The sequence below is a fragment of the Melozone crissalis genome, unplaced genomic scaffold (genome assembly GCF_028551555.1).
Source record: "Melozone crissalis strain CALT ecotype California unplaced genomic scaffold, PUWL_Pcris_2 ptg000222l_1, whole genome shotgun sequence".
Taxonomy (NCBI): domain Eukaryota; kingdom Metazoa; phylum Chordata; class Aves; order Passeriformes; family Passerellidae; genus Melozone; species Melozone crissalis.
The window spans coordinates 441,577-467,376 of NW_026535985.1; the positions used below are offsets into that span (position 1 = coordinate 441,577).

A 25,800-nucleotide genomic window follows, 5' to 3' on the forward strand; every position below is an offset into this window, starting at 1 on the left:
CCCCACACCCCCAGCCCCATTCCAGTGTGGGGTGGTCCCAGTTCTCCCCACTTTTGGTGGCTATGGGGGACTGGGAACAGATTGGAGGCTGGGAGGGGCTGCAGGGGGAGCAGGGTGAGGTCCCAAAGGACTGGAGGGGCAGGATGGCAAAAAGGGCTTGTGGGGGTGGCCATGGGGGTGCTGGGAGGGGCAGGATGTGACCCCAAACCCTCAGCAGCGGCACAAGGGCCTGGCCTCCCTTGCTGAGCCCCACCAGCCCAGGGATTAGCCCTGAAACAGGGAATAAAAGTTTTCTCTAATCCTCTTGGGGGGATTACCAGCACTGCCACACCCAGGGTGGGATCTGGCCCGGCCTCAGCCCCCCCAGCGCCGCTGCTGACCTGGGACCTTTTAATCCACCCACACAAACCCCCTGCTCCAGCCTGGGGATCCTCGGAGATGCTGTGGGCAAAGATGCTGCTGTCTGGCCGTGTCCATCTGTCCATCCATCCGTCCATCCCTCCGTCCGTCCGTCCGCCAGGCTTAGGCGGGTCCCACCTGCCCTCAGTGACATCCAGGCACCCGAGTCCCCAGTGCTCAGGGCAGGATCCCAGTGCACATCCCGCTCCATTCCCAAAGGTCACTGGAGATGCTGCAGCCAAGGACACCTCCGTCCGGCCATGTCCATCCGTGCTGGTCCGTGTCCATCCGTCCATCCATCCATCCATCCATCCATCCATCTGCTGCTCAGGGCAGGATCCCAGTGCACATCCTGTTCCCAAGGGACACTGGAGGTGCTGCAGCCAAGGATGCTTCTGTCCAGCCATGTCCATCCATGTCGATCCATGTCCATCCCTCCATCCACTGGGCTCACTGCCCATTCCCTACATCCACCCACACAAGCCTCCAGCGCCGTCCCACACCTTCAGAAGTGCTACAGGCAAGGACACAGCTGTCCATCCACACCCAGCCGTCCATCTGTCCATCTGCCACTCAGGGCAGGATCCCAATGCACATCCTGCTCCATTCCCAAGGGTCACTGGAGATGCTGCAGCCAAGGATGCTCCTGCCCGGCTACGTCCATCTGTGCTGGTCCGTGTCCATCTGTCCATCTGCACCCGGCCGTCCGTCTGTCCATCTGTCCATCCGTGAGGCTCCGGCCGGTCCCTACGTGCCCTCGGTGGCAGGGTCAGGCTCGGAGAGGCGCCGCTCGCCCTGCGCCGTGGGCGCTGCCAGGCTCTCGGCCTGCAGGAGCAGGTTGCAGCCGAGGAAGAGGATGGCGAAGGTGACGGCGAGGCAGAGCACCAGGACCACGGCAATCTGGGCGGCCTCGCTCAGCCCCGTGTCCTCACGGGTGGCGTTCATGTCCCCCTCCTCCTCCTCCTCGTCTTCCTCCCGGGAGCGGAGTGTGGCGGTGACAGACGCGAGGGTTTAAGTGATGTCAGGAACTCTCTGATCCTCCCTCCACGGCCCCCCTCACGCTCGCTGGCGCTGGGTGCCCCCCCCGGCAAGGGGCAGCAGCTTTGCCCCGGCCTGGAGCCCCCCTGGAGGGGTGCAGAGTCCTGCAGGGAAGGGGGAGTCACCCTAGCCCCCTCCTGAGGTGGCCTGGAAGGCATCTGGGGCTCCCCATTCTGGCTGTCCCCACTGCAGGCACTCGGCCCCACAGCACTGGGGAGTAATGGGGAGCCCATGGCTCAGGGGACCCCCAGCTCAGCTCCATGGTGTAAGTGTGCCATGGGGACCCCCAGTTCAGCTCCACAGCACTGGGGAGCAATGGGGAGCCCATGGCTCAGGGGACCCCCAGTTCAGCTCCATGGTGTAAGTGTGCCATGGGGACCCCCAGTTCAGCTCCACAGCACTGGGGAGCAATGGGGAGCCCATGGCTCAGGGGACCCCCAGCTCAGCCCCATTACATGGGGGTCCCCCAGCTCAGCCCCATGGTGTGAGTGTGCCATGGGGACCCCCAGTTCAGCTCCATAGCACTCAATCCCCCATGGGGTCCCCCAGCTCAGCTCCATCACACTGGGAACCCCCAGCTCAGCCCCACAGCACTGGAGACCCCCAGCTCAGCCCCACAGCAATGGGGACCCCCCCCAGCTCAGCCCCACAGCAATGGGGACCCCCCCCAGCTCAGCCCCTTGGTTTTGGATGTGACAGTGACCACCAGCTCAGCCTCAGCATCCATTCCCCCCTCCCATGGCCCCCACAGCCAGGACGTGACCAGGCTCTGTGTGAAAGCAGAAACTCTTTATTTTTGGGGCAGCTCTGGCCCCCTGGGACAGGAGTGACACTGGGGACAGGTGGTGATAAGGGACACGGCCAGCACTGGCTGTGTGGCACCCAGTGTGCTGCAGAGGGGTGGGGTGGGGTTTCACCCTGACCCCCAGCACTCTCTGCCAGGCCCCAGCACCACTCAGGGCTGGTGCCACCCTTGCCCTGAGGACTCACCCCGGTCATCAGCCAGGCCGGAGCCACTGAGCCAGTTCTCCAGGATGGACAAAACCAAGGAGCAGCAACCCCCAAATTACAGGCTAGGCCAAGCCAAGCTCCTCCCAGAAGCTTTCTGGAGGTGAAGGAGGGGATCCAAGCAGAGTCACTGCCCCAAAAGTGCCACGGTGACCCTGCCTGGGTGCCACCAGCCCTACAGCGCCAGCGTGTCCTTGATGAGCCGGCGCATGGTGGTGGTGACCGAGGTGCCCAGGGAGTCCGTGATCTGGTAGGAGATCTTGTACAGGTAGGGCTGCACGTCCTTCAGGCTGGTGTCAAAGACATTGTCCACCTCGGACTGGGTGGGCATCTTGGGCAGGTACTCGTGGCGGTTCATCACCTCCACGATGTTGATGATCTTCTCGCAGAGCTTCTCCCCCACCTTCTCGCGGCAGATCTGCCGCTCCTGCTCGTTGGCCAGGTTCACCACGTTCACCTTGATGGTCCACAGCTCCCAGGGAATGCACTCATCCGAGAAGGGCCACCGGGATTTCTTCTTCTGGTAGAACTCCAGGGAGATCTGCCCCATGCCGTCGGAGCCGGAGCTGCGCAGCGCGTCCTGCAGGGCAGCACGGGGGTCACGGGGGAGCAGGGACTGACCAACCCTCCCCAGGCACATCCCACTGGGGTTTACAGAATATCCTGAGCTGGAAGAGACCCCCAGGGATCATCCAGACCCACCCCTGTGCCTGAGAGCAGTGTCCAAACACTCCCTGAGCTCTGGCAGCCTTGGGGCCATGACCACATCCTGGGGAGCTGTTCCAGCCCCCAATCATCCTGTGGGGGAAGGAGCTTTTCACCAATACCCATCCCACCCCTTCCCTGCCACAGCTCTATCCATTCTCTCAGTGCTGTCACTGTCCCAGGGAGCAGAGACCGGAGCTGCCCTGGGGATGAAGCTGAGGAGTCTCCTCTCAGTCTCCTCCAGCCCTCAGCTGTTATCTTTTATATCAAGAGTTCTGTTATCATTACAGTGCAAGGATTCCATACCCTCAGAGTTTTGTGCCTCCTCAATGTTTTCTGTAAGCAGTTCCTCTACACACTGACTCTTCTTGGTCCTTGCAGTAATCATCTGAGTCCAGATCCCACCAATTCACTCTTTTATACCACTTGTCCTTATTGGCTACAGGTGTAGCTCCTAATCTTTTACTAATTGGTCCAGCTGCAACTCGTTGGGGGATAAGATTACATTCTACATCACTTTAATTTACTCAAATGTATCCCCCTACACTGCTCATTTTAATCCACCCACACGTGCCCCCTGCTCCATCCTGGGGGACCCTTGCAGAGATGTGTGGCTTCCCTTTAACCCCTTTCATGCTCCCCATTTTCCCTCCTCTCACCTTAAACTCCCCCACAGCCTTGCGGAGAGCGCGGTCGAGCTCCTCGGAGGAGACGCGCACGTAGGCGAAGTCGATGAAGTCGCAGTCCACGTCCTGGGTGCCCACGGTGCCAATGGAGTAGGTGCCCTCCTTCTTGTAGTGGAACTTGCCGGTGCTGCGGTGCAGCAGGACGGTGTGGAGCACGGCCAGCATGGCCTCCTCCACCTGCCTGCCCTCCACCGACACCTCCAGCACCTCGGCGCGGCAGTTCATGGTGGGGCCGGCGCTGGAGGGGCCACAGCAGCGGCTGCTGAGGGGACACGAGGGTGGCACGGGGGGGTTGGGTGCTGTCAGGCTTGGGTGACAGCCCCTCTGCCATCCTCCTGTGTGCTGGTGTCCTGGTAGCCCACAGGGACCAACCCAGGTGTCCTGATTTGAGTCCCCCACATGCCAAAAAAATCCAGGCACCCTCGGTACAGACCCCACAGAGACCCAGATGTCCTGATTTGGGTCCCCCACATGCCACAAGGATCCAGGCACTCTTGGTACAGACCCCACAGAGACCCAGATGTCCTGATTTGAATCCCCCACATGCCAAAAGCATCCAGACACCCTTGGTACAGACCCCCTGCAGCCCCAGATGTCCTGATTTTTGTCCCCCACATGCCACAAGGATCCAGGCACCCTCAGTACAGGTCCCCCATAGCCCCACAGAGATGGGGTTGGTTGAAATCTCTCACATCCCACAGACATGGGCCCTCGCAGAAGCTCAGGAGGGTCCAGGCCTGGGTGTCCCAAAGAGATCCAGGTGTCCCAGGATGGGACCCAAATGTCCTGGTCGGGTCCCCTCAGGGATCCACTATCCCAGAAGGGACCCGAATGTCCTGGTCAAATTCCCTCAGGGATCCAATACCCCAGAAGGGACCCGAATGTCCTGGTCAAATTCCCTCAGGGATCCAATACCCCAGAAGGGACCCGAATGTCCTGCTCAGGTCCCCTCAGGAACCCAAATGTCCTGTTCAGGTCCCCTCAGGAACCCAAATGTCCTGCTCAGGTCCCCTCATGGATCCAATACCCCTGAGGGACCCGGGTGTCCCTGTACGGGCCCACCCCCACCTCACAGGAGCCCGGGGGATCCCGGCTGGGTCCCCCAAAACACCACACAGGCCCAGACGTCGCGGCCCGAGCCCACCTCAGTCTCCCACGGAGCGCCTCAGGCTCCCTCCAGGCTTGAGGTCCCGGTCCCCTCTCAGTCCCTGCGCCCCCTCAGCCCCGGCCCGGCCCCGGTTCCCTCGATCCCCGGACCCGGCCCCAGTCCCCACTCACCGCCCGGGCCCGACCATCTGACGGCACGGAGGAGGGAAGTGGATCATCCCATCTGCGCGGGGGGGGCAGAACACACCACCGGCCACCGTAGCCACCCTTCCGGCCATGACCACCGTGTTTCATCACTCTGAATTTGATTCCGTTAATATTTTTCCCTTTCGGTGCCGTTCCCGCCCGCGGGGTGTCACCGGAGGTGGATTGGCCGTTCCGAGTCCGCGGAGACCCCTCTTCGCTGCTTGGTTCGTTCCAAAAGGGACATAGAGCTGGAATGCCGCAGCCCAGAGCGTCTCACCTGCTCCATGGCGCCCCCTCTGCTGGAGGCTCCTCGGGGGTACTGCAGCGGGGCCGGCGTCCCCCGCTGACCCCTGCGGGGACAAGGCGACAACGGGGGGGACACGCGTGGGGACACCGGATACAGGGGAACAGGGGCACGAGGGACACCTGGGTATGAAGGGACACAAGGATATGGGACAGCAAGGGAAATAAAAAAAGGGGGGACACAGGGACAGATGGACAGAAGGGACAGGGTGACACAGGGGGACGCGGGATAAAGGGACATGAAGACTAGGGGGAGAAAGGGACAGTGGGATGGCTGAGTATGGGGATAGGGATGGATATGGGGACACGTGGGTATGGGGAGCAGAGGGAGCAGGAACTCAGGGACTTGGAAGACAAAGGAACAGGGGATGGATGGACATAGGGACACAGGGAAAGGGGACATTTGGGGCACTGATCTGCCATCCTGCCATGGGGACACATGGTTCGGTGTCAGTCGCAGCAGGAATGTGGCCGTGTCACCGTGCGGGCACACACCGACACGGCCGTGTCTGTGCCAGGCAGCCCCGGGCCCGCCCGCCGGTTCCACGGAGCTGCTTTCACTCTGCCCTGCCGGTACCGTCCCCGTCCCTCCCGCAGCAGCCCGTGCCGAGGGAACGGGGACAGCGATGGGGACAAGGTGGCAGAGGGCAGCTCTGAGCTGTGGGGAGGGGACAGAGCAATCGTGCCGGTGCCAACCCGGTGCCCACCGTGCCCCGGTTCCCGTTCGTGGCCCCGCCGTGCGTCAGCGCTGTCCCCAGGCGGGGGCGGCGGCGGGGGGGACAGAGGGACCCTTGTTTTGTGGCACTGCGGGCGCCCCCGGCCCCGTGACTCAATGTGGCCCTTGTTCCGAGTGTCCCCGTTCAGTTTGCTCCGGGGCCAGGCTGTCCCCAGCAGCAGGAAGGCGACAAGCCCGGGGGACAAATCAGCCACGCGTGTCACCCCCTGCTTTGGTGTCCCCGGCTCTGTCCCCAACTCCTGGGCTGGGGACCCCAAACGCTGCCACCACCCCCCCGCCAGGGCTGGCCCTGCCAGCGGCCACGTCCCCAGGAACACGAGCGGGGATCACGGTCACGCTTCCCGGTTATTTTGGGGAGGATAAATCAGGCAGGCGACAGGTGCGGGCCAGCGGCAGCCGGGGGTGAGTGACGGTTCAAGGGCAGCGCCGTGGGCAACGTGAGGCTCCGGAGCCGCGGCTGTCCCCGGCTGTCCCCAGCTCTGGAGCCCCTGCTGTCCCCAGCTCTGGAGCCCCTGCTGACCCCAGCTCTGGAGCCCCGGCTGTCCCCGCTCCGGAGCCCGGGCTGTCCCTAACTCTGGCATCCTGACTCCGCAGCCCCGGCTGTCCCCGGTTTGACGTCCCGGCTGTCCCTGGTTTAGCATTCCGGCTGTCCCCGGCTGTCCCCGGCTATGGATCCCCGGCTGTCCCGGATCTGGAGCCCCGGTTGTCCCTGGTTTGACATCTCGGCTGTCCCCGCTCTGGAGCCCCGGCTGTCCCCAGCTTTGGTATCCCGGCTCTGGAGCCCTGACAGTCCCTAGATCCACTGTCCCGGCTGTCCCCGGCTCCGGAGCCCCGGCTGTCCCGGGTTTGGCATCCCAGCTGTTCCCAGATCCACCGGTCCGGCTGACGCCGGTTTGGCATCCGGGCTGTCCCTGCTCCGGTGCCCCAGCTGTCCCCAGATCCACCGGTCCGGCTGTCCCCAGCTCTGGAGCCCCGGCTGTCCCCGATTTTGGCATCCGGGTTGTCCCCGGTTTGACATCCCGGCTGTCCCCAGACCCACCGGGCCCGCTGTCGCCGGTTTGGCATCCGGGCTGTCGCTGTCTCCGGTGCCCCAGCTGTCCCCAGACGCCCCGGCCTGGCTGTCCCCAGCTCTGGCATCCTGACTCCGGCTGTCCCCGGCTCCATCACCCCGGCTGTCCCAGCTCCAGTTCTCTGTTTTTTCCCCGGCTCCAGCGTCTTGTTTTTATCCAGCCCAAGTGTCCCAGCTGCCCCCAGCTCTGACATCTACACTGTCCCCGAGCTCCGGCTGTCACCAGCTCCTGTCCCCAGCTCTGACTGTCCCCAGCCCGGCTGTCACCAGCTCCCGTGTCCTCTTTGTTCCCTCCGGCTCTCCCTCTCCTCGATGTTCTGGCTGCCCTCAGCTCCAACATCCCATTTTCCCCCCTTCTCCGGCTGTCCCCAACCCCGCTGCTCTGTCCCCCCTTCCCAACCCCCGAATTTTAACTAAAAGGGAACACAAGGGACAAAGGTCCCGCCCAGTGGCTCTCACTGTACGGACAAGTTTATATACAGAAAATGGCCAAAAAGAGGGAAAATCAGAAAAATATATATAAAGGGGGGTTGAGGGGGCCTGAGCCACCCCTCGCTCACGCCCCCCGCTCTGTACAGGACCCGGCCGGCGCTATTTACATCAGGGGCGTTTTTACAGGGGAGGAGGGCACCGCACCGGCGATGCCCCCGGGGAAGAAGGCACCGGGGCTGCTGGGAGGCAGCGCCCTGGGCCTTGAAGGCACGTGGGGCACCCCAAAAAGTGCCCCCAAGAAGACTCAGGCATCTGAGGGGGGACCCAGATTTCCTGGGAGTGATCCCGGGCATCCCTGGAGTGAAGCAGGAGTGGTCCCAGGCATCCCAGGAGCGATCTAGGGGTGCCCAGGGGGTCCCAGGTATCCTGTGGATGACCCAGGAGGGGGTTCAGGTGTTCTGGGGGTGATCCAGGGGATCCCTGGAGTGATGCAGGGGTGGTCCCAGGCATCCCAGGAGCGATCTAGGGGTGCCAGGGGGTTCCAGGCATCCTGTGGATGACCCAGGAGGGGGCTCCAGGCATCCTAGGAGTGATCCAGGGATCCGCAGGTGGTTTTTGGGCATTCTGAGGGTCACCCAGGGGGCGTCCCAAACATCCCAGGGCTGATTTAGGGGTACCCAGGGGATGTTCCAGATATCCTGGGAGCGATCCCAGGCATCCCTGGAGTGATGCAGGGGTGGTCCCAGGCATCCCAGGAGCAATTTGGGGTGCCCAGGGGGTGCCAGACATCCTGTGGATGACCCAGGAGGGGGTTCCAGGTGTTCTGGGGGTGATCCAGGGGTATGCATGGAGTCTTGGGAATGGCCTTGGGGGGGGAGGGTCCCAGGTGTCCCAGAGGTCGTTCAGGAGTCCACAGGGATGTCCTGGGCATCCCAGAGCTGATCCAGGAGTGACCAGGGCAGGTTCCAGGCGTCCCGGGAGTGATCCAGGGATACCCCAGGTGGTTTTTGGGCATTCTGGGGGTCACCCAGGGAGGGTCCCAGACATCCCAGGGCTGATCTAGGGGTACCCAGGGGATGTTCCAGGCATCCCAGGGATGCCCAGAGGGTTCCCAGGCATCCTTGGACTGAACCAGCGTTGCCCAGGGTGGGTCCCAGACATCCCAGGGCTGATCTAGGAGTACCCAGGGGATGTTCCAGGCATCCCAGGGGTGACCCAGGGGTGCCCAGAGGGTTCCCAGGCATCCTTGGACTGAACCAGGGTTGCCCAGGGCGGGTCCCAGATGTCCCCAGGCAGGTCAGGGGCTCACGGCAGTCCCTTGCCCGGGACTCAGAAAGGCAGAGTGTCCATGAAGATCTTGTCCACGATGGGTGGTGGTGGCACCAGATCCTCCAGCTTGAGGTAGAAGATGCGCTGGAGGCCCTGGGTGCAGAGGCTGCGCAGCTCGGGCAGCTTGCCCAGCAGCTTGGAGAGGCAGCTGGAGCGGCCGGGCTCGGGCCCTGCTGCCGCCACGTGGTCCTTGAGGCAGCCCACGATGCGGTTCTGCAGCTCCTCCACCCGCTTGGGCTCCTTCAGCCCGTGCCGGTCTGCGGGGACAGACAGCGTGTGGGACGGCGGGGACAGACAGCAGGTGGCGATGGGGACAGCGACAAGCCTGGAGCTGGGAGGATCTCACCTGTGATGATGACGAGGGCGGCGAGGCAGGAGAAGGAGGGGACATCGACGCTCATGCGGTGCAGGCTCTGGGAGAACTCGAGGATGGCGTCGATCCACTCGCCGAAGCCACGCACGCACTGCTGCCGGTGCAGCACCACGCCGTTGCAGAAGATGAGTTTGCCTTCCTCTGGCTTGGAGCTGCCAGGAGAAATCCAGGTGTCACCCTGGGACACAGCTTGGGCTCCCCCAGCAGAAATCCAGGTGTCACCTCCCCCAGCTTGGGCTCCCCCAGGAGAAACCCAGGTGTCGCCCCCCCAGCTCGGGGGCTCCCCCATCACAAATCCAGGTGTCACCCCAGCAGAAATCCTTGTGTCACCCTCCCCAGCTTGGGCTCCCCCAGCAGAAACCCAAGTGTCACTCTCAGCAGAAATTCAGGTGTCACCACCCCAAGCTCGGGCTCGCCCAGCAGAAATCCAGGTGCCACCCCCAGTAGAAATCCAGGTGTCACCCCCAGCAGAAACCCAGGTGCCACCCCCAGGAGAAACCCAGGTGTCACCCCCAGGAGAAATCCAGGTGTCACCCCCAGCACTAGTCCAGGTGTCACCCTGGGCACAGCTTGGGCTCCCCCAGCAGAAATCCAGGTGTCACCCCCAGGAGAAACCCAGGTGTCACCTCCGGCAGAAATCCAGGTGTCACCCCCAGGAGAAACGCAGGTGTCACCCCCTGCTCTGGGCTGCCCCAGGGCTCACCGGTACGCCAGGCGAAGGATGAAGAGCTCCAGGAAGGCTGACTCCAGCAGGAGGTCCTGGTCCTCCTTGGGCAGCTCGCTGAAGCCCTGGATCTTCTCGGCCCACTTGCGGATGACGTCCATGGAGCCGGTGAGGAGGTCGTAGAACTGCTGCACGTCCACGGAGTCCTCCTTCTCAAACGGGCACGGGGCTGACTCCTGGAACTGCCGTGGGCACGAGTCAGGAGTGGGGTGGGCACGGGTAAAGAACTGGGATTTGGATGGGTGAAGAACTGGGATGGCCATGGGTCAGGAGTGAGGTGGGATGGGCCAGGACAGGGATGGGGAAACGTCAGGACTGGGATGGGAATGGATGAAGAACTGGGATGAAGATAGGTCAGGACTGGGATGGAAATGGGTCAGGATTGGGACGGGGATGGGTCAGGGCTGAGATAGGGATGGGTCAGGATTGGGATGGGCACGGGTAAAGAACTGGGATGGGAATGGGTCAGGACTAAGAGGGGTCAGGAGTGGGACGAGCATGGATCAGGATTGGGATGGGCACGGGTCAGGACAGACGGGAATGGGTCAGGATCTGGGATGGGATGGGCCAGGACTGGGATTGGGATGGGTCAAGATTGGGATGGGCACGGGTAAAGAACTGGGACGGGAATGGGTCAAGACTAAGATGGGTCAGGAGTGGGATGGGCACAGGTCAGGATTGGGATGGGTCAGGATTGGGATCGGGATGGGGATGGGGATGGGTCAGGATCTGGGATGGGGATGGGCCAGGACTGGGATGAGTCAGGATTGGGATGGGGATGGGTCAAGACTGAGATGAGGATGAGTCAGGAACTGGAATGGGTCAGGACCTAGGACAGGGGTGGATTGGGAATCGGGGTGGGAATGGGATCAGGACCTGGGATGAAGATAGGTAAGGAACTGGCTGGGAATGGGATCAAGATTTGGGATGGCGACAGGTCAGGAACTGTTGGGTTAGCAACAGGGATGAGTTTGGATCAGGAACAGGGATGAGGACAGCATCAGGAACTGGGATGGGGATGTGGGAGGAACTGGGATGGGGATGGGTCAGGATTGGGATGGGGATGGGTCAGGATCCAACCGCAGCCCCAGCACAGCCCTGGGCAGGGTGTGGAGTGGCACCAGCCCTACCTTGGAGTAGTCGAGCTTGGTGGCACTGGGGATGGAGTCGATATGAGCCCGCACCAGCGAGGTGATGAGGCTGACCGGGGACGCGTCCGGCGGCTGCTTGGGCTTGGAGGGGAGCCGGCCCCGCCTCCCCTTCAGGCTGTCGGTCCGGACCACTGTGTTGGGATTGCAGTGAGTGCCTGTCCTCAGAGCAGCCACAGAGGCTGCAGAGAGGGGACTGGGGACGGGTTCTGGTACCTTCTTTGACCATGCCCACGGCCAGGCACTTCTGGAAGCGGCAGAACTGGCAGCGGTTCCTGCGCCGCTTGTCCACAGGGCAGTCCTTGTTGGCCAGGCAGATGTACTTGGCATTCTTCTGCACTGTGCGCTGCGCGTGGGGAAGGAGCGGCCGAGCTCAGCCCGGGGCGCTCAGCTCCGAACAAAAACCCTTCTGTCCTCCCGTGCCTCCCTCTCCAGCCCAGCATCCGGCTCCGTGTCCCTGCCCGGGCCACCCCTCAGCATCCTCCCGCCGCCGCAGAGCACTGTGGGAGTATCCTCACCTTGAAGAACCCCTTGCAGCCCTCGCAGGTGCGCACGCCGTAGTGCTGGCACGACGCGTTGTCCCCGCAGACGGCGCAGCGCCCCTCGCCCGCCCCGGGGCTGCGCACCTTGCTGGGCCCCTCCAGCAGCGGCGAGCTGGGAGCCAAGGGCAGCCCCCCGAACCCCCTGGGACCCCCCTGGCTCGGGGGAAACGCGTCTGTGTCCAGCAGCCGCGGGTCCACACGGGGCGAGGGGCCCAGCTGCCCCTTGAGGGTCGCCGGGGAGCCAGCAGGGCTGGGGGCCGGGGGGCTGAAGGCGAAAAATGGAGGCTGAGACCCCCCACTCTTGGCTGGCTCAGCCCAGGGCTGCCCGGCCTCATAGTTCGGCAGCGGCGAGTACGGCCCGAAGGAGCCCTCCCATGCCGCGGCCTGCGGGGGCTGGAAGCCGGGTGTGGCGGGCGAGGGGATGGAGCAGGGGCTCCCGTAGCAGTCCGAGCCGCTGGAGGACAGGGTCTCTTCCGGCTGCCCCCCAAAAGCGCTGGGGTAGCAGCCGTACACCTGGAAATCCTCCAGCTTGAAGGCGGTGGCGGCGCTGGGCTGGCCGCTGGCGGGCAGCTGGTAGAGGAAGGCGTCGAACTCGCCGGCGTAGCCGTCCATGAAGGTGCTGAAGCTGGGCAGGGCTGGAGCGGCGGCCGCCAGATCGGCTCCGGCCACTTCCATGGGGAATCGGCCGCCCTCGGGGCTGAGCAGCTCGGCCGGGCAGCGCTCGCAGGGGCCGGCGCCCGTGGTGCTGCACTGGGCCTGGATGCAGGGCATCTCTGCGGGGAGAGAGGGGCGTCAGAAATCTGGGTGTCACCCCAGCAGAAATCCAGGTGTCACCTCCCACCAGCTGGGGCTCCCCAGCAGAAATCCAGGTGTCACCCCAGCAGAAATCCAGGTGTCACCCTGGGCACAGCTTGGGCTCCCCAGCAGAAACCCAAGTGTCACCCCAGCAGAAATCCAGGTGTCACCCTGGGCACAGCTTGGGCTCCCCAGCAGAAACCCAAGTGTCACCCCCAGCAGAAATCCAGGTGTCACCTCCCACCAGCTGGGGCTCCCCCAGCAGAAATCCAGGTGTCACCCCAGGACAAATCCAGGCGTCACCCTGGGGACAGCTCAGGCTCCCCAGCAGAAATCCAGGGGACCCGGTACAGCCCCTCCGGCATCCAGACAGAGGATGGGGACAGGGTGGGAACGGTGAGAACCTCCCCAGGGCTCTCCTCGTGCTGGAGCTGCACCTCCATGGCCACTGGCAGCGTGGTGGCGGCCACCAGTGTCCCCAGGAAAGGTCACGGCACAGCCAATGGGTGCAAAGGACATTGCCCAAAACGCTGGCTTAGCAAAAGGCCCCGAAAGGAAAGGAGGGAGGAATGTGGCCAGCAGATTCCCAAGCCCTCGGGCTGGCCAAGCAAAGCTGGAGTTAGGGCCGAGCTGGATTTTGAGGACTCCACTTCGCCCATAATCCCTTTTAGGGCTTTTTGGGAACATCAGCGCAGGTGAGGGGGAGAGGAGCCCACCCTCTGTCCCTGGAGCCCCCCAGGGCTGTGTGCACGGATCTGGTGGGACATAAGACAAGCAGAGCCCTGTGTCCAGCTGAAAGCCAAGCCAGAAGTGACCCCTATGGCAAGACGATAATGTAATTCATCTCGCAGACCTTTAAAGGTCACGCTGCGCTGGCCCCCGGCCACGTCCTGGCACGGCCCCCGCTGCCAGAGCCCCCGGATTCCCCCAGCCAAATCTGGGCAGCTCTTTGGGGCACCAGGAAAGCCGACACCCCGCCAGGAGCCGCGGTTAAAAATACCCAGCGTGGCTCCAGCGCTGGCACCCGCGGGATGGCACCGGCCCCCAGCCCCCTGCTGGCGGTCCCGGTGGGGTTTGTGCGCGTCCAGCCGGGGGCAGAGGGAACAGTGACCCCACAGCTGCCTCCTGTCCCCGAATGAAGCCCAGGGGACCTCAGGCCGAGCTGGGTACACACCCCAGGGCACACTGTCTGTGCCAGCGGGAGTTTCCTTGCCTTCATGAAAACCTCGGCAGATGCAACTCCTCGACCTTTCCCGTGCTCCCAGTTCGGACATTTTTCCTCCCACCCACTCGCTGACAGAATTTGGGGTCCCCTCTGCTCTGTCCCCCCGAGGAGCGGGCACAGATTCCCGCAGCAGCCTCTGCTCTGCCCACGGCCGGGCTCTGTTTGCAGATTCCTGCTTTGGGAGGGAGGGAGGGAGGGCAGCTGCCCGTCCGTGCCCAGCCCCGACGCTGCCGCCTGCACGGGCGGGTGGCAGCCGCTGGCACCGGGCCCCGAGCCGCGGGCGGGCGAGAGCAGCCGGTGGCACCGGGGGTGGCTCTCGCTGCCCACGTCCCTGCCGGCACCTGCTGTGCCCGGTAATGCCGCAGCGGCGGTGGGCACGGGGGGTTTGCCGGCACGGGTCTGGCTGCCCGCACATCCCGGTGCTGCCCGCACATCCCGGTGCTCTCCGCTGCCAGCTCCCGGTGCTGCCCGCACATCCCGGTACTGCCCGCACATCCAGCTCCGTGTGCTGCCCGCGCGTTCCTGCCTGCCCTCTCCGGTTCCGTGCCCGCTCTGCTCGGGGATCCCGGGTGATGCCCGCTGTGGGGCGGCTCTGCCCGCTGCCAACCCCAGGCACGGGGATTCCCTGCGTCCCGGTTGCGGTGCCGGGATGGGGGAACCAAGGAGCCGCTCCCGGTGCTGCGCAGCTCCTCACAGAGGAGAGGGGGCTGTCGGGCTCGTCCCGGGACCCCCGGGGCCGGGGGTCGCTCTGCCGATTCCCGCCGGCTGCGCGACGCCCGGTGCTACCGGCACTCCTGACCCAGCTCCTCCCGGTGTCACCGGGACGTCCCATCCCGTGCACCTCCCGTGCACACTCGGTTCCTCCCGGCGCCACCGGGTACCTACAAGGGGCAACCCCGCACAGCGCGCACCGCCCGGTGCCTTCCACCGGCACCCCCGACTCTCACCGGTGACACCGGGAGTTCCTTCCACAGCGCCCTTCGGACACGCCAGCCCCGGCTCCACCGGGACGCGCCACCCGGTTGCCCGTGGTGCTACCGGGACACCCTCCCACATGCATCCACCTTGCAGGACGCCCACCGCCCTGAGCCCCCGGTGCCACCGGGATGCCCCACCCGGGATCCCCTCGGTGCCACCTGACACGCCCGATCTGAATCAAACGGCTCCTACCCCCCCGGTGCCACCGGGACGCCACCGGGACACCGTGCACCTCCCACTGCCAGCACGACCCCCGGTGCCCCCGGTGCCCCCCGCATCCCGGTGCCGCCCGTACCCGGGTGCCGGCGCGGCGGCGCTCCGGTTCGTGCTCCTGCCACGGCCGCTCCGCGGGCTCCGCCGGGCTCCGGCCCCGCCACTACTTTCTCTTAAGCGCTCGGTGACGCGCGGGGCGGCGCGGGGCCGGTGACGCACGGGGGGGGCGGCCCCGGCGGGGGCGCGGCCGTGACGCACGCGGGGTTCCATTGACGCACCCGCGGCCCCGGCTAAAAATACCCCCGCGGCCCCGGCTAAAAATAGCTCGGGCGCCCCTCGCTTCCCCTCTGATCCCCCCCGGGGGCCGCCGGAGGGGGGAGGGAGGCCCCGGTGGCCGGGGTATCCCCGGTGTCCCCGGGGGCCCATCGGTGTCTCCTCGCTGCCGGTACACCGTGCCCCGGTGCCTCCATGGCCTGCGCTCTCTTGCTGCCGGTGTTTCCGGTGTCCCCTCGTTGCGCCCACCCCCGATGCCCCCTCGGTGCTGGCATCACTTCAGTCCCCACCTCCGGTAACCTCTCGGGGTCGGTATCCCCGGCGTCCCCTCGTTGCCTATACCCCGGTGCCCCCATTCTCGGTGCCGGTATCTCCGGTACCGCTATCCCCGCTGTCCCCTTAGTGTTGGCATCCTCGGAGCCCCCTCGGTGCCGGTGTCTTCATTGCCCCGTTCCCGGTGTGCCCCCGGTGCCTCCGGTACCGCTATGCCCAGTGCCCATCTCTCTCTCGGTGTCAGAATCAGTGCCCCCGGTGTGCCCCCGGTACCGCTATGCCCAGCGCCCATCTCTCTCTTGGTGCCGGTATCCCCGGTGTCCCCTCGTTGCCGGTACCCCGGTGCCCCCATTCCGGTGCCGGTATCTCCGGTACCATTATCCCCGGAGCCCTCTCGGTGCCGGTATCTCCGTTGCCCCATTCCCGGTGTGCCCCCGGTGCCTCCCGTACCCCCGGTACCGCTATGCCCGGTGCCCATCTGGGTCTCTCCGGTGCTCAGCGGCACCGGCACCCCCGGGCTCCTCCCGCCCGGTGCCGGGTGCGGGGGGGATGACGCGGGGTCCCGCCCCCGCCCGGTCCCCGCGGGGAGCCCCTGGCCGGCCCGATGGAAACAGCGGCGGCTGCTGGCGGGCGGCGGCGCCGGGAACAGCGCCCGGGGGCTGGAAAATGAGCTCAGCCCGGCCCGGGCCCGCGGGAGGCCGAACGGTGAACGGAAGAGACCCAGAACTTCGTAGTGCCCTTTGGTACCATCCCGGTGCCCCCTCAATGCCCTCCGGTACCATCCCGGTACCCCCTCAGTACCCTCCGGTACCATCTCGGTACCCCTTCAATACCCTCCGGTACCACCCCGGTACCCCCTCAGTACCCTCCGGTACCATCCCGGTACCCCTCAATGCCCTCCGGTACCATGCCGGTGCCCCCTCAATACCCGGTACCATCCCGGTACCCCCTCAGTACCCTCCGGTACCATCCCGGTACTCCCTCAATACTCTCTGGTGCCATCCCGGTGCCCCCTCAATACCCGGTACCATCCCGGTACCACTCCAGCACCTCCCGTGATACCCCCCGGTACCGCCCCGTTACTCCCTCGGTATCTCCCGGTATACGTCGGTACCGGCTCGGTACCGTCCCTTCCCACTCCCAGGGACAAACCGGGGGGTCTTGGGGACCCGGCCCGCTGTGGCCGGTTTGGCAGCACCCCCAGGGCCGACAGCGCCGTTAGTGCTCCCCCGTTAGCGCCCCTACAGCGGCACCGTCCCACCGGGGGGCTGGAGCCGGTGCCCGGCGCCCCGGGAGCCGCAGCCGGTACCGGGACCCTGCCTGGCCTCACGAAACCCCGTGAGCAGCAGCGGGGACAGCCCTACAGAGGGGTCCGGAGGGCGCACAGGGCTACCGGAGGAGGCGGCCCGGGGGTACCGGAGGGCGCACGGTGGTACCGGAGGAGGCGTCCCAGGACCGGGCGCTCTTCCCCGTTCCCTCGCTCCGGCCCCGTTTCTCGCTGTCGCCCGCCCCCGACGGGGTTCCGTGACGTCACACCTGCCCGCTGACGTCACGCCGGTCACTGACGTCTTGGGGATCCCTCGGCAGCACCGGGGACGCCCCCGGAGGGATCCCCCGGGCCCGGCGGGACCCGGCGAGGCCACGGGTGCCAGCCCGGGGATGCGGCCCCGAACCCTCGGGACAGGGCAGACAGGAGGGTCCCGGAGCTGCCGGGGGTCCCAACGGCACCGGGGGCGCGGATCGGGGGGATTGCAGCCCCCCGCATCCCTCGCCCGGTTACCGGGCGGTGACACCGGCGGCCCCCGCATCCCGGGATTAGCTGTACCCCGGGAGAGGCCGCGGCGGCGTCGGGGGAGGAAACCCGAGCCCAACCAGCCCCGCAAGGCCACGGGGGCGCGGGGGGACCCGGGGATCCCTCCCGACACCCGGTGGGGACACGATGGCCACACCAGGGTGCCCGTGCCCGCCCGGGGCCCACGGTTGGCTCCGTGCCCCCGCTCTATATTTATCGGTAATGACAGGCTGCTCCGGGGCGGGCCCGGTGCCCCGGCCGTGCCCAGGCGGTGCCACGCGTGACTCCAGCTGTCCCACGGCCACCTGCCCCGCTCCGAGCACACGCAGCCCCAGGTCGCGGCTATAAAAAGCCGAGCGTGGGGTGGCAGCTGCCACCAAGGGGGGGGTCCCGTGGTGGCTCTGGCAGGAACGGGATGCTCCGGGGCTGGCAGCACGCGGGAGGGACGCGGAGAGCAGCCGGGGCTGCGGGAACCGGACCATAAATGTCCAGCACGGAGCTCTCCTGGAACGGGGACAAGGCACGAGAGTGTGGGGGGGGCCGGCTGAGCCCCCCATTTCCCTCCATGGCACACACAGACACCTGCAGTTGTCACCCCAGATCTCCACAGGCTCCCCTGGGGGGGACAGGGAGAGTTGGGGTCCTTAAACAGCCAGGTCAGAGGGGAAACTGAGGCACGAGAGGGGAAACTGAGGCAGGACAGAGGGGAAACTGAGGCACAGCAGAGGGTTGGGGGCTCTCGGTGCTCCATCTGTGCACACACCAGTGTTGTAGCAGTCCCGCAGCTCTGGGGGCGTTTTGTGCCCCCCAACTCCTTCAGCGGCTCTGGGGGTGCTGTGTGAGCCCCGGCTCTGGGGGCGCTTTGTGTCCCCCAATCTCTTCAGCGGCTCCGGGGGCTCTTTGTGACCCCCAACTCCTCCAGCGGCTCTGGGGACGCTTTGTGACCCCCGGCTCTGGGGGTGCTTTTGCCCCCCAGCTCCTTCAGCGGCTCTGGGGTACACCGAGGCAGTTTTGGGGGGTCCCCAGCGCCCGTCCTGCGCGGGCACCGCGTCCCCTGCCGGAGGAAGGGCTCGGGGTGGGACTCGCTTCCCGCCGGCTGCCGCAGGAAACGGGGCAGGAAGGGCCGGGCCGGGGCCCCGCAGCGCCGGGACGTGGCCGAAGGCACCGGGGGGGACAAGGGGGGACCCCGGCAGCTCAGTCACGTCCGAGGTGACATCGGTGTGTCACCCCAAAGGGACAGAACTGGGGCTCTGTGCCCCCTCACTCACAGCCAAGCATCGCTGCAAATCCTCTCTGTATTAGCGAGGTACAACAGCAGAGCAGGGTGGGACCCCCAGGGCCCCCCCAGCCTGGGGAATTCGGGGCTCCCCCGGTGCTCCCCCTCCCCAGAGCTCCGTGAGCCGCTCCAGGAGTGTCCTCACGTCTGTCTGTCCCTTGCTGCTGTGTCCGTCCCTCAGCGTCACAATCCCCAAACCTGCTCCGTGCGGCCCCGCAGGGATTGGGGGTGGGCAGAGCGAACGAAGCCCCTCACAATAAATAAATAAATAGTCCTGGGGAGGCTTAGAGGTGACTCTCCTCCTCCTCCAGCGCCCGGTTGAGCCCCGGGATGAACTTGAGCAGCCGCTGGCGGAAGCTGCTGTGCCGGTTCTTGCGGGGGACGGCGGCGGCTCCGTCCCCGGGATCCCCGGCCCGGGCCCAAAACTTCCCCGCAGCCCCCGGTGCCCCCGGACACCTGAGGCTGGAGCTGCGACCCAGAGCGGGCCGGGGGCGCGGGGGAGGGGGCGCGGGACCCCCGATGTCCTCATCCTTGTCCTTGTCACCATCATTGTCGCCGTTCAGGGAGCTGGAGGAGGCGAAGACGCAGGTCTGGTACAGGGAGTCATCGCTGCCGCTGGCTCGGGAGGAGCCCCCCGGCAACGCCTCCCCCTGCAGGCACCAGCGGATGGACTCGAGCGTGTCGTAGATGCTGGGGTCCTTGGCCACCACGCCTGATGGGGGACACGGGGGTGTCAGGGGAGGCGGGTGGTGCCCCAAAACCCTCCCACAACCCCCCGAGACCCCCACTCACCCCGCACCAGCCGCTGCTCCTGCACCATCAGCGAGCGAAACTCGCCCCATTTCTCGTAGAGGGTTTGCTGTGGGGAGGGGGTGAGGGGGTCAGGACCCTGCTGAGGGGGTCAGGACTCCCTGAGGGGTCCCAGGATCCTGCTGAAGGGTGCCCAGGACCCTGTTGAGGGGGTCAGGACCCTGCTGAGGGGTCCCCAGCCCCCCTGGCAGCCCCTGCTCACCTTCAGGTACTGCAGCCGTGCCTCCAGCTCAGCCCTCCTGATGGATGTGCCATAGAGAGTGTTGAGCCTGTGGGTCAGCAGCTGTCAGCACTAGGGGGCTGCGGCCCCCCCGAGCCCCCCCTGAGCCCCCCACTCACCGGAGAACATTCCCTGAGCTCTTGATGATCTCCACGATCTCCCGGTGCCGGATTCCCTCCACGTTGAGCCCGTTGACGCCCGTGATGGTGTCCCCTGGAGCACAGGGTGAGCAGGACGGGTTCAGGGGGGCTGCTCCCCGCTGATGGGGCTCCCCTGGGTCCCCCCAGGTTGTGCTCACCAGCCTTGAGCCCCGCGGCCTCGGCCGGGCTCCCACCGTGCACGCGGCACACGAAGGTGAACATCTCCACGCTGTTGCTGTCCTGGTGGTGCAGCCCGTAGGTCTGCAATGAGGGGGCTGCAGTGAGGGGCACCCCGACCCCCAGGGACCCCCCCAAGGGCAGCAATGCAGCGTTGGGTTGCTGCTGGGGGGGTTTGCCCAAGCAGCGCAGCACGGGGAGGTTTGGTGATTCTGTCACCTCTAAAAATAACCCCGGGATCAGAGGCAAATTAAAAATACCCTGATGCAAAGCAAGGTGTGGGGAGGGAGGGTGGGGAGCAGGGCCAGGCTCGGCTCAGCTCAGCTCAGCTCAGCTCAGCACCCACCTGGATCTCGAAGCCAAAGGACTCCTCTGCCTTCTTCTGCAGCGTCACCACCTTCCTGAGGGACACAGGGATCAGGGCACCAGGCATGGCCAAAACTGCCTGTGCAAACTTCAAAATGCTGCTTTGGGCTCCCCAAAATGCCTCAGATGGGATTCACACCCCCCAGTTTGCCTTTGGGTGTCAGGCAGGGTTTGGGGTGCCTGAGCCCACCAGGGAGCTGTGACCCCATGGCTGTTCTCACCTGCCCTATAAATCCCCCTCATTTCCCTCCCAGGGTATCCAGAGTGGAACAATGTCCCCAAGGCCAAGCTCCAGCCCTCTGGGACAGGGACCCCAGCCCCATTTCAGCATCACCTCCCTCCTGGGGGACACAGGGGTCAGAGCACCAGGCATACCCAAAAATGCCTGTGCAAACCTCAAAAATGCTGCTTTGGGCTCCCCAAAATGCCTGCACACCCAAAACTGCCTGTGGGAACCTCAAAATGCTGCTTTGGGCTCCCCAAAATGCCTGAGATGGGATTTACCCAACTCTGCCCCCCAGGATGTGCCCACAGGGTCTGGGGGTGTCTAAGCTGTGACCCCATGGTTGCTCTCACCTCCCCCATAAAATCCCCCTCATTTCCAGCCCTCCCAGAGTATCCAGAGTGGAACAATGTCCCCAAGGCCAAGCTCCAGCCCTCTGGGACAGGGACCCCAGCCCCATTTCAGCATCACCACCTTCCTGGGGGACACAGGGGTCAGGGCATCAGGCACGGCCAAAACTGCCTGTGGGAACCTCAAAAATGCTGCTTTGGGCTCCCCAAAATGCCTGCACACCCTAAACTGCCTGTGGGAACCTCAAAATGCTGCTTTGGGCTCCCTAAAATGCCTGAGATGGGATTCACCCCACTCTGCCCCCCAGTTCGCCTTTGTCAGAATCCTGTGGGTGCCAGGCAGGATGTGCCCACAGGGTCTGGGGGTGTCTGAACTGTGACCCCATGGTTGCTCTCACCTCCCCCATAAAATCCCCCTCATTTCCAGCCCTCCCAGGGTATCCAGAGTGGAACAATGTCCCCAAGGCCAAGCTCCAGCCCTCTGGGACAGGGACCCCAGCCCCACTCCTGTGCCCCCTGCCCCTACCTGTGCTCCTCCGGGGACTGGCTGGGCGATGCCCACTTGAACCCAGTGTCCTGTGACAAAGGAAGAGCCATGAGGGGACACCCGAGGGGACATCCCCCACCAGGACAGCACCAAACCGTGCCAAGGCAGCACCCGGGTGCCCCCTGGGCATAACAGGGCTTTGATCAGGGCTCAAAGCACCCTCAGAGCGCCCGGGGCTCGCCCCACGCTTTGACGTCAGCCCCACCCCACGCTCTGAGGGGCCCCGGCACAGAGGGGCCCTGTTGTGGCCACAAAATCGGGGTTTTTGTGCAAAATCCACCCCTCCCTCCCCCCCAGCCCAGACAATGTCGCTGTTGTGGCAGGAGCAGAGGCGTGGGCGGGTGGAGGAACTGGCAGGACCCTCAGGAGGGGACAGGGCTGTCCCCAAATGCCCCTCTGGGGGTGCAGCCCCAGTGCAGCACAGGCACTGTCACCAAAAGCTGTCCCTTGAGGGTGGCACATGGCACAGCTTGGTGGCCCCAGTGCAGCACAGGCAGTGTCACCAAAATCTGTCCTGTGAGGGTGGCACATGGCACGGTTTGGTGGCAACAGGGTTTTGGGCTCTGGTGACCCCAGTGCAGCACAGGCAATGTCACCAAAATCTGCCCTTTGAGGGTGGCACATGGCACGCTTTGGTGGCAGCAGGGTGCTGGGCTCTGGCAGTGCAGCACAGTGTCACCAAAAGCTGTCCCTTGAGGGTGGCACATGGCACGGTTTGGTGGCATATGCCACGGTTTGGTGGCAGCAGGGTGCCAGTGGTTCTCTCTGCGCTCTGCCTGCCACATGGGTGTCACCGGCCCTGCTGGTGTCACCAGATAACGACAGACCTCCCCAAATGCACCCACAGGCACAAAACCACCAGAAACGGGAACGTTGTCGCCTGTCACGCCGGGCCCCACGTCACCGCAGGGACAGGAAGGGACGCTCTGGAGCCCTCGGGGACACGGCTGCTGGTGGTGGCCCTGCTGGCCAGGCCACCGTGCGTGTCTGGGCTGTGGCAGAGCAGCCACTTCTGCTCCGGATGTCGGCTCCGCTCTCGCTTCCCACCGCGCTCAGGAAGCGCCGCGGGGCCGGGGGAGCCTCAGGGCGGGGTCGGGCCCAGCGTGAGCACAGAGGAGCTTTGCCAGGGCCCTGTGCTGCTGCAAACCAGAGCTGGGGAGCGCTGGGACCTGTCCCTTACTGTCCCCAAACCAGCCCTGGGGAGCGCTGGGACCTGTCCTTAAACCAGACCGAGGGTACTCTGGGACCTGTCCCTTACTGTCCCTAAATCAGACATGGGGAGCGCTGGGACCTGTCCCTTAATGTCCCTAAACCAGACCTGAGGAGCGCTGGGACGTGTCTCTTACTGTCCCTAAACCAGAGCTGGGGAGCTCTGGGGCCTGTCCCTTACTGTCCCTAAATCAGACCCAGGGAACTCTGGGACCTGTCCCCTGCTGTCCCTAAACCAGACCCAGGTTACTCTGTCCTTTACTGTCCCTAAATCAGACCCAGAGCACTCTGGGACCTGTCCCTTATTGTCCCTAAACCAGACCCTGTGATCTGCCCCTTATCCTCCCTAAATCACACCCAGGACACTCTGGGACCTGTCCCTTATTGTCCCTAAATCAGACCCAGAGCACTTTGTGACCTGCCCCTTACCCTCCCTAAATCAGACCCCGCTCCTGCGGTACCCTGTGGCCGATCCCTCGCCAGAGTCCAGGGGGGTTGTGGGGTCACGCCTGTCCCACTGGGGTCACTCCCGTCCCTGTGACAGAGCCACAAACAGTGGGGTGGGGTCTGGTCCTGCACCCTAAAAGCTGCAGGGCAGGACAGGGAGAAGGACCAGGACAGGATGTGGGGCTTGGGGACACCGGGAAGGGGCACAGGGACGATTCCTGAGGGAAGGTGAGGAGGGACCTCGATGTGGGGACCCGGGGGGAAACCAGGTTGGGGGTACCGGGACAACCCCGGGACAGGACGCGAGCAGGATCCGGGACAGGATGTGACGCTTGTGGGGACAACACGGAGCGAGAGGGGACGGGGACACCGGGAAGGGGCTGCGGGATGATGGGACAGGGGCGAGGAGATGCTGGGGCAGTACAAGAGGCTGGGGGCGGCCATCGAGACACCGAGGCGGGATGGGGACACTGGAGCGGGATGGGGACACTGGAGCGGGATGGGGACACGAGGGAACCGGAGCGGGATGGGAACACGAGGAAACCGGAGTGGGATGGGCACATGAGGGAACCGGAGCGGGATGGGAACACGAGGAAACCGGAGCGGGATGGGGACATGAGGGAAGCTCGGGCGGGAGGGGGACACGAGGGAAGCTCGGGCGGCGCTCGGGGCACGATAAGAGCCCCGGAGGAGACACCGGAGCGGACCCGCAGCCACCGGCGGCAGGGCGGGACACGACGCAGCCCCGCTCCTCCCCTTACGGGTCCCGGTGCACAACCGGGGGCACAGGCGCAGTTACCCCTCCAGCCCTACCTTGCGCACACGGGGCAGGGTCCCGCCGGCCGCCGCCAGCGCTCGGTACAGCTCGGCGGGCCCGGGGCTCTCCGGGGCCGCCGCCGGTGCCGCATCGTCCTTCGGCCGGAGCCGCCGCCGCCGCCGCCGCCGCAGGGTCATGGCCGGGCCGGGCCGTGCCGGGAGCCGCTATATGGACCCTGGGGGTGGGGACACCAAGGGACGCGCCCCTTTTGGGGCGTTAGAGCGCGGCTTTGGGGATAAACCACGCCCAGGGACCGGCTGCTCCCCGGGTACGGGGCGGGACCGAGCGGAGTTCGGGGGGTCCGGGGGAAGGGGACCCCAGGGAGGGGACAGTGGACGGGGATCCTGCTTGGGGACCCCATAGGGGTAATGGGGGGGGGTCCAGTGGTGGGGGGTCCTGCTTGGCTGCTTGAGGTCCCTGTGGGGGTCCAGTGAGGGGGTCCGGTGAGGGGGTCCCACTCAGGGAACCCATGGGGGTCCAGTGGGGAGGGTCCTGCTTGGGGACCCCATGAGGGTCCAGTAGGGGGGGCCGGGGGAGGGGTCCTGCTCAGGGTCCCCATGGAGGTCAAGTGGGGGGTCCAGAGAGGGGGGTCCTGCTCGAGGACACCATGGAGGAACAGTGGAGGGTCCAGTGGTGGCGTCCTTCTCAGGGACCCCATTGAGGTCCATTGGGGGGTCCGGTGTAAGGGTCCTGCTCGGGGACCCCATTGAGGTCCAGGGAGGGGGTCTGGTGTGAGGGTCCTGCTCAGGGACACCATGGGGGTCAAGTGGGGGGTCCAGTGGTGGGGTTCCTGCTCTGGGTCCCCATAGGGGTCCAGTATGAAGGTCCTGCTCGGGAACTCCATAGAGGAACAGTGGAGGGTCCAGTGGGGAGGGTCCCACTCGGGGACCCCGGGGGAGTCCTGCTCAGGGTCCCCATGAGGGTCTAGTGGGGGGTCCTGGGGGGGGGTCCTTCTCAGGGACCCCATTGAGGTCCAGTGGGGGGTCTGTGGAGGTCCAATGTGGCGGGTCCAGTGTGAGGGTCCTGCTTGGGGGCCTCATGGAGGTGCAGTGGGGGTTTAAGTGGGGGGATCCTGCTTGGGGACCCCCTGGAGGTCCAGGGAGGGGGTCCGGTGTGAGGGTCCCGCTCGGTTCCAGTGGGGGGCGTCCTCACTGTGCTCAGGGTCCCCATGGGGGTCTGGGGGAGGTCCAGTATGAGGGTCCTGCTTGGGAACCCCATGGAGGTCCAGTATGAAGATCCTGCTCGGGTCCAGTGGGGGGGTTCCTGGTCAGGGTCCCCATAAAGGTCCAGTGGTGGGGTCCTGCTCAGGGACCCCATGGAGGCCCCACGAGGGGTCCCCTTGTGTGGGGTCCAGCAGGACAGAACAATTTGGGTTCCTTCTTAGGGATCCTGCGGGGGTCCAAGGGGGACGTTCCACTGGGGTCCTGCTCGGTGACCCTCGGGGGGTCCACAGGGGGGTCTGGTGTGAGGGTCCTGCTCAGTGACCCTCGGGGGGTCCACAGGGGGGTCTGGTGTGAGGGTCCTGCTCGGTGACCCAGGGGATCCAGAGTGGGGTCTGGTGTGAGGGTCCTGCTCAGGGACCCCGTGGGGGTCCATAGGGGGGTCCCTTCATGAAGTTCTGCACGGAGATCCCCCAGAACTCCAGCGTGGGGGTCTGCAGGGAGGGTCCTGTGTGGGCACATCCTCAGGGACACCGCGGGGTCCAGAGTGGGGTCCGGGTGCTCCTTGGGGCAGCAGAACCCGGGTGAGGCGGTGCCCTGAGGAGGGCGCAGGGTGCGATGCTGCTGGGAATATCACGGGAAGCACCAAGGAGGGATCCAGGGATCACCCCAGGGATGATTTGGGGAGAAACCGGAGCAAAACCAACCCAGGCTCTGCTGCTCC

General features: G+C 65.4%; 3 protein-coding genes across 7 annotated transcripts; all 3 read right to left on the reverse strand.

The window, feature by feature from the left end:
* Window positions 1–2,207: 2,207 nt before the first annotated feature.
* On the reverse strand, window positions 2,208–5,194 carry ATG101 (autophagy related 101). Of its 4 annotated transcripts, none has more exons than XM_054294188.1 (3): window positions 5,115–5,194; window positions 3,810–4,098; window positions 2,208–3,025 (listed from the first exon to the last, which is right to left on the reverse strand). In XM_054294188.1, the coding sequence occupies exons 1-3, from the start codon at window positions 5,159–5,161 to the stop codon at window positions 2,621–2,623; spliced, it is 741 nt and encodes a 246-aa protein (XP_054150163.1). In that variant the 5' UTR covers window positions 5,162–5,194; the 3' UTR covers window positions 2,208–2,620. The 4 variants fall into 4 exon arrangements, with proteins under 4 accessions (XP_054150163.1, XP_054150164.1, XP_054150166.1 ...); XM_054294189.1 differs by having other exon boundaries at window positions 3,810–4,095; window positions 5,115–5,151; XM_054294191.1 differs by lacking the exon at window positions 5,115–5,194 and adding an exon at window positions 4,981–5,068.
* Window positions 5,195–8,083: 2,889 nt separating this feature from the next.
* NR4A1 (nuclear receptor subfamily 4 group A member 1) lies at window positions 8,084–15,146 on the reverse strand. The gene is made up of 7 exons (XM_054294166.1): window positions 15,079–15,146; window positions 11,762–12,558; window positions 11,460–11,589; window positions 11,226–11,377; window positions 10,075–10,277; window positions 9,345–9,523; window positions 8,084–9,255 (listed from the first exon to the last, which is right to left on the reverse strand). The coding sequence occupies exons 2-7, from the start codon at window positions 12,554–12,556 to the stop codon at window positions 8,999–9,001; spliced, it is 1,716 nt and encodes a 571-aa protein (XP_054150141.1). The 5' UTR covers window positions 12,557–12,558; window positions 15,079–15,146; the 3' UTR covers window positions 8,084–8,998.
* Window positions 15,147–18,708: 3,562 nt separating this feature from the next.
* On the reverse strand, window positions 18,709–24,053 carry TAMALIN (trafficking regulator and scaffold protein tamalin). Of its 2 annotated transcripts, none has more exons than XM_054294184.1 (8): window positions 23,913–24,053; window positions 21,423–21,472; window positions 20,304–20,358; window positions 19,939–20,041; window positions 19,760–19,853; window positions 19,623–19,689; window positions 19,403–19,469; window positions 18,709–19,322 (listed from the first exon to the last, which is right to left on the reverse strand). In XM_054294184.1, exons 1-8 carry the CDS (start codon window positions 24,051–24,053, stop codon window positions 18,895–18,897), a joined length of 1,005 nt encoding a protein of 334 aa, XP_054150159.1. In that variant the 3' UTR covers window positions 18,709–18,894. The 2 variants fall into 2 exon arrangements, with proteins under 2 accessions (XP_054150159.1, XP_054150160.1); XM_054294185.1 differs by having other exon boundaries at window positions 19,939–20,020; window positions 23,913–23,966.
* Window positions 24,054–25,800: the final 1,747 nt, after the last annotated feature.

Excerpts from the sequence above, each read along its gene's own strand:
- ATG101 (XM_054294188.1), bottom strand. The coding sequence starts at position 5,161 with ATGATCCACTTCCCTCCTCCGTGCCGTCAGATGGTCGGGCCCGGGCG. Across the intron at positions 4,099-5,114 it reads CAGATGGTCGGGCCCGGGCG|CAGCCGCTGCTGTGGCCCCT; the intron begins GTGAGTGGGGAC and ends GTGTCCCCTCAG. Across the intron at positions 3,026-3,809 it reads AGGCTGTGGGGGAGTTTAAG|GACGCGCTGCGCAGCTCCGG; the intron begins GTGAGAGGAGGG and ends GCTGCCCTGCAG.
- NR4A1 (XM_054294166.1), bottom strand. The coding sequence starts at position 12,556 with ATGCCCTGCATCCAGGCCCAGTGCAGCACCACGGGCGCCGGCCCCTGC. Across the intron at positions 11,378-11,459 it reads CGTGGGCATGGTCAAAGAAG|TGGTCCGGACCGACAGCCTG; the intron begins GTACCAGAACCC and ends ATCCCAACACAG. Across the intron at positions 10,278-11,225 it reads CCAAGCTCGACTACTCCAAG|TTCCAGGAGTCAGCCCCGTG; the intron begins GTAGGGCTGGTG and ends TGCCCACGGCAG.
- TAMALIN (XM_054294184.1), bottom strand. The coding sequence starts at position 24,053 with ATGACCCTGCGGCGGCGGCGGCGGCGGCGGCTCCGGCCGAAGGACGAT. Across the intron at positions 20,042-20,303 it reads CCTTTGGCTTCGAGATCCAG|ACCTACGGGCTGCACCACCA; the intron begins GTGGGTGCTGAG and ends CCCTCATTGCAG. Across the intron at positions 19,323-19,402 it reads GGAGCAGCGGCTGGTGCGGG|GCGTGGTGGCCAAGGACCCC; the intron begins GTGAGTGGGGGT and ends GTCCCCCATCAG.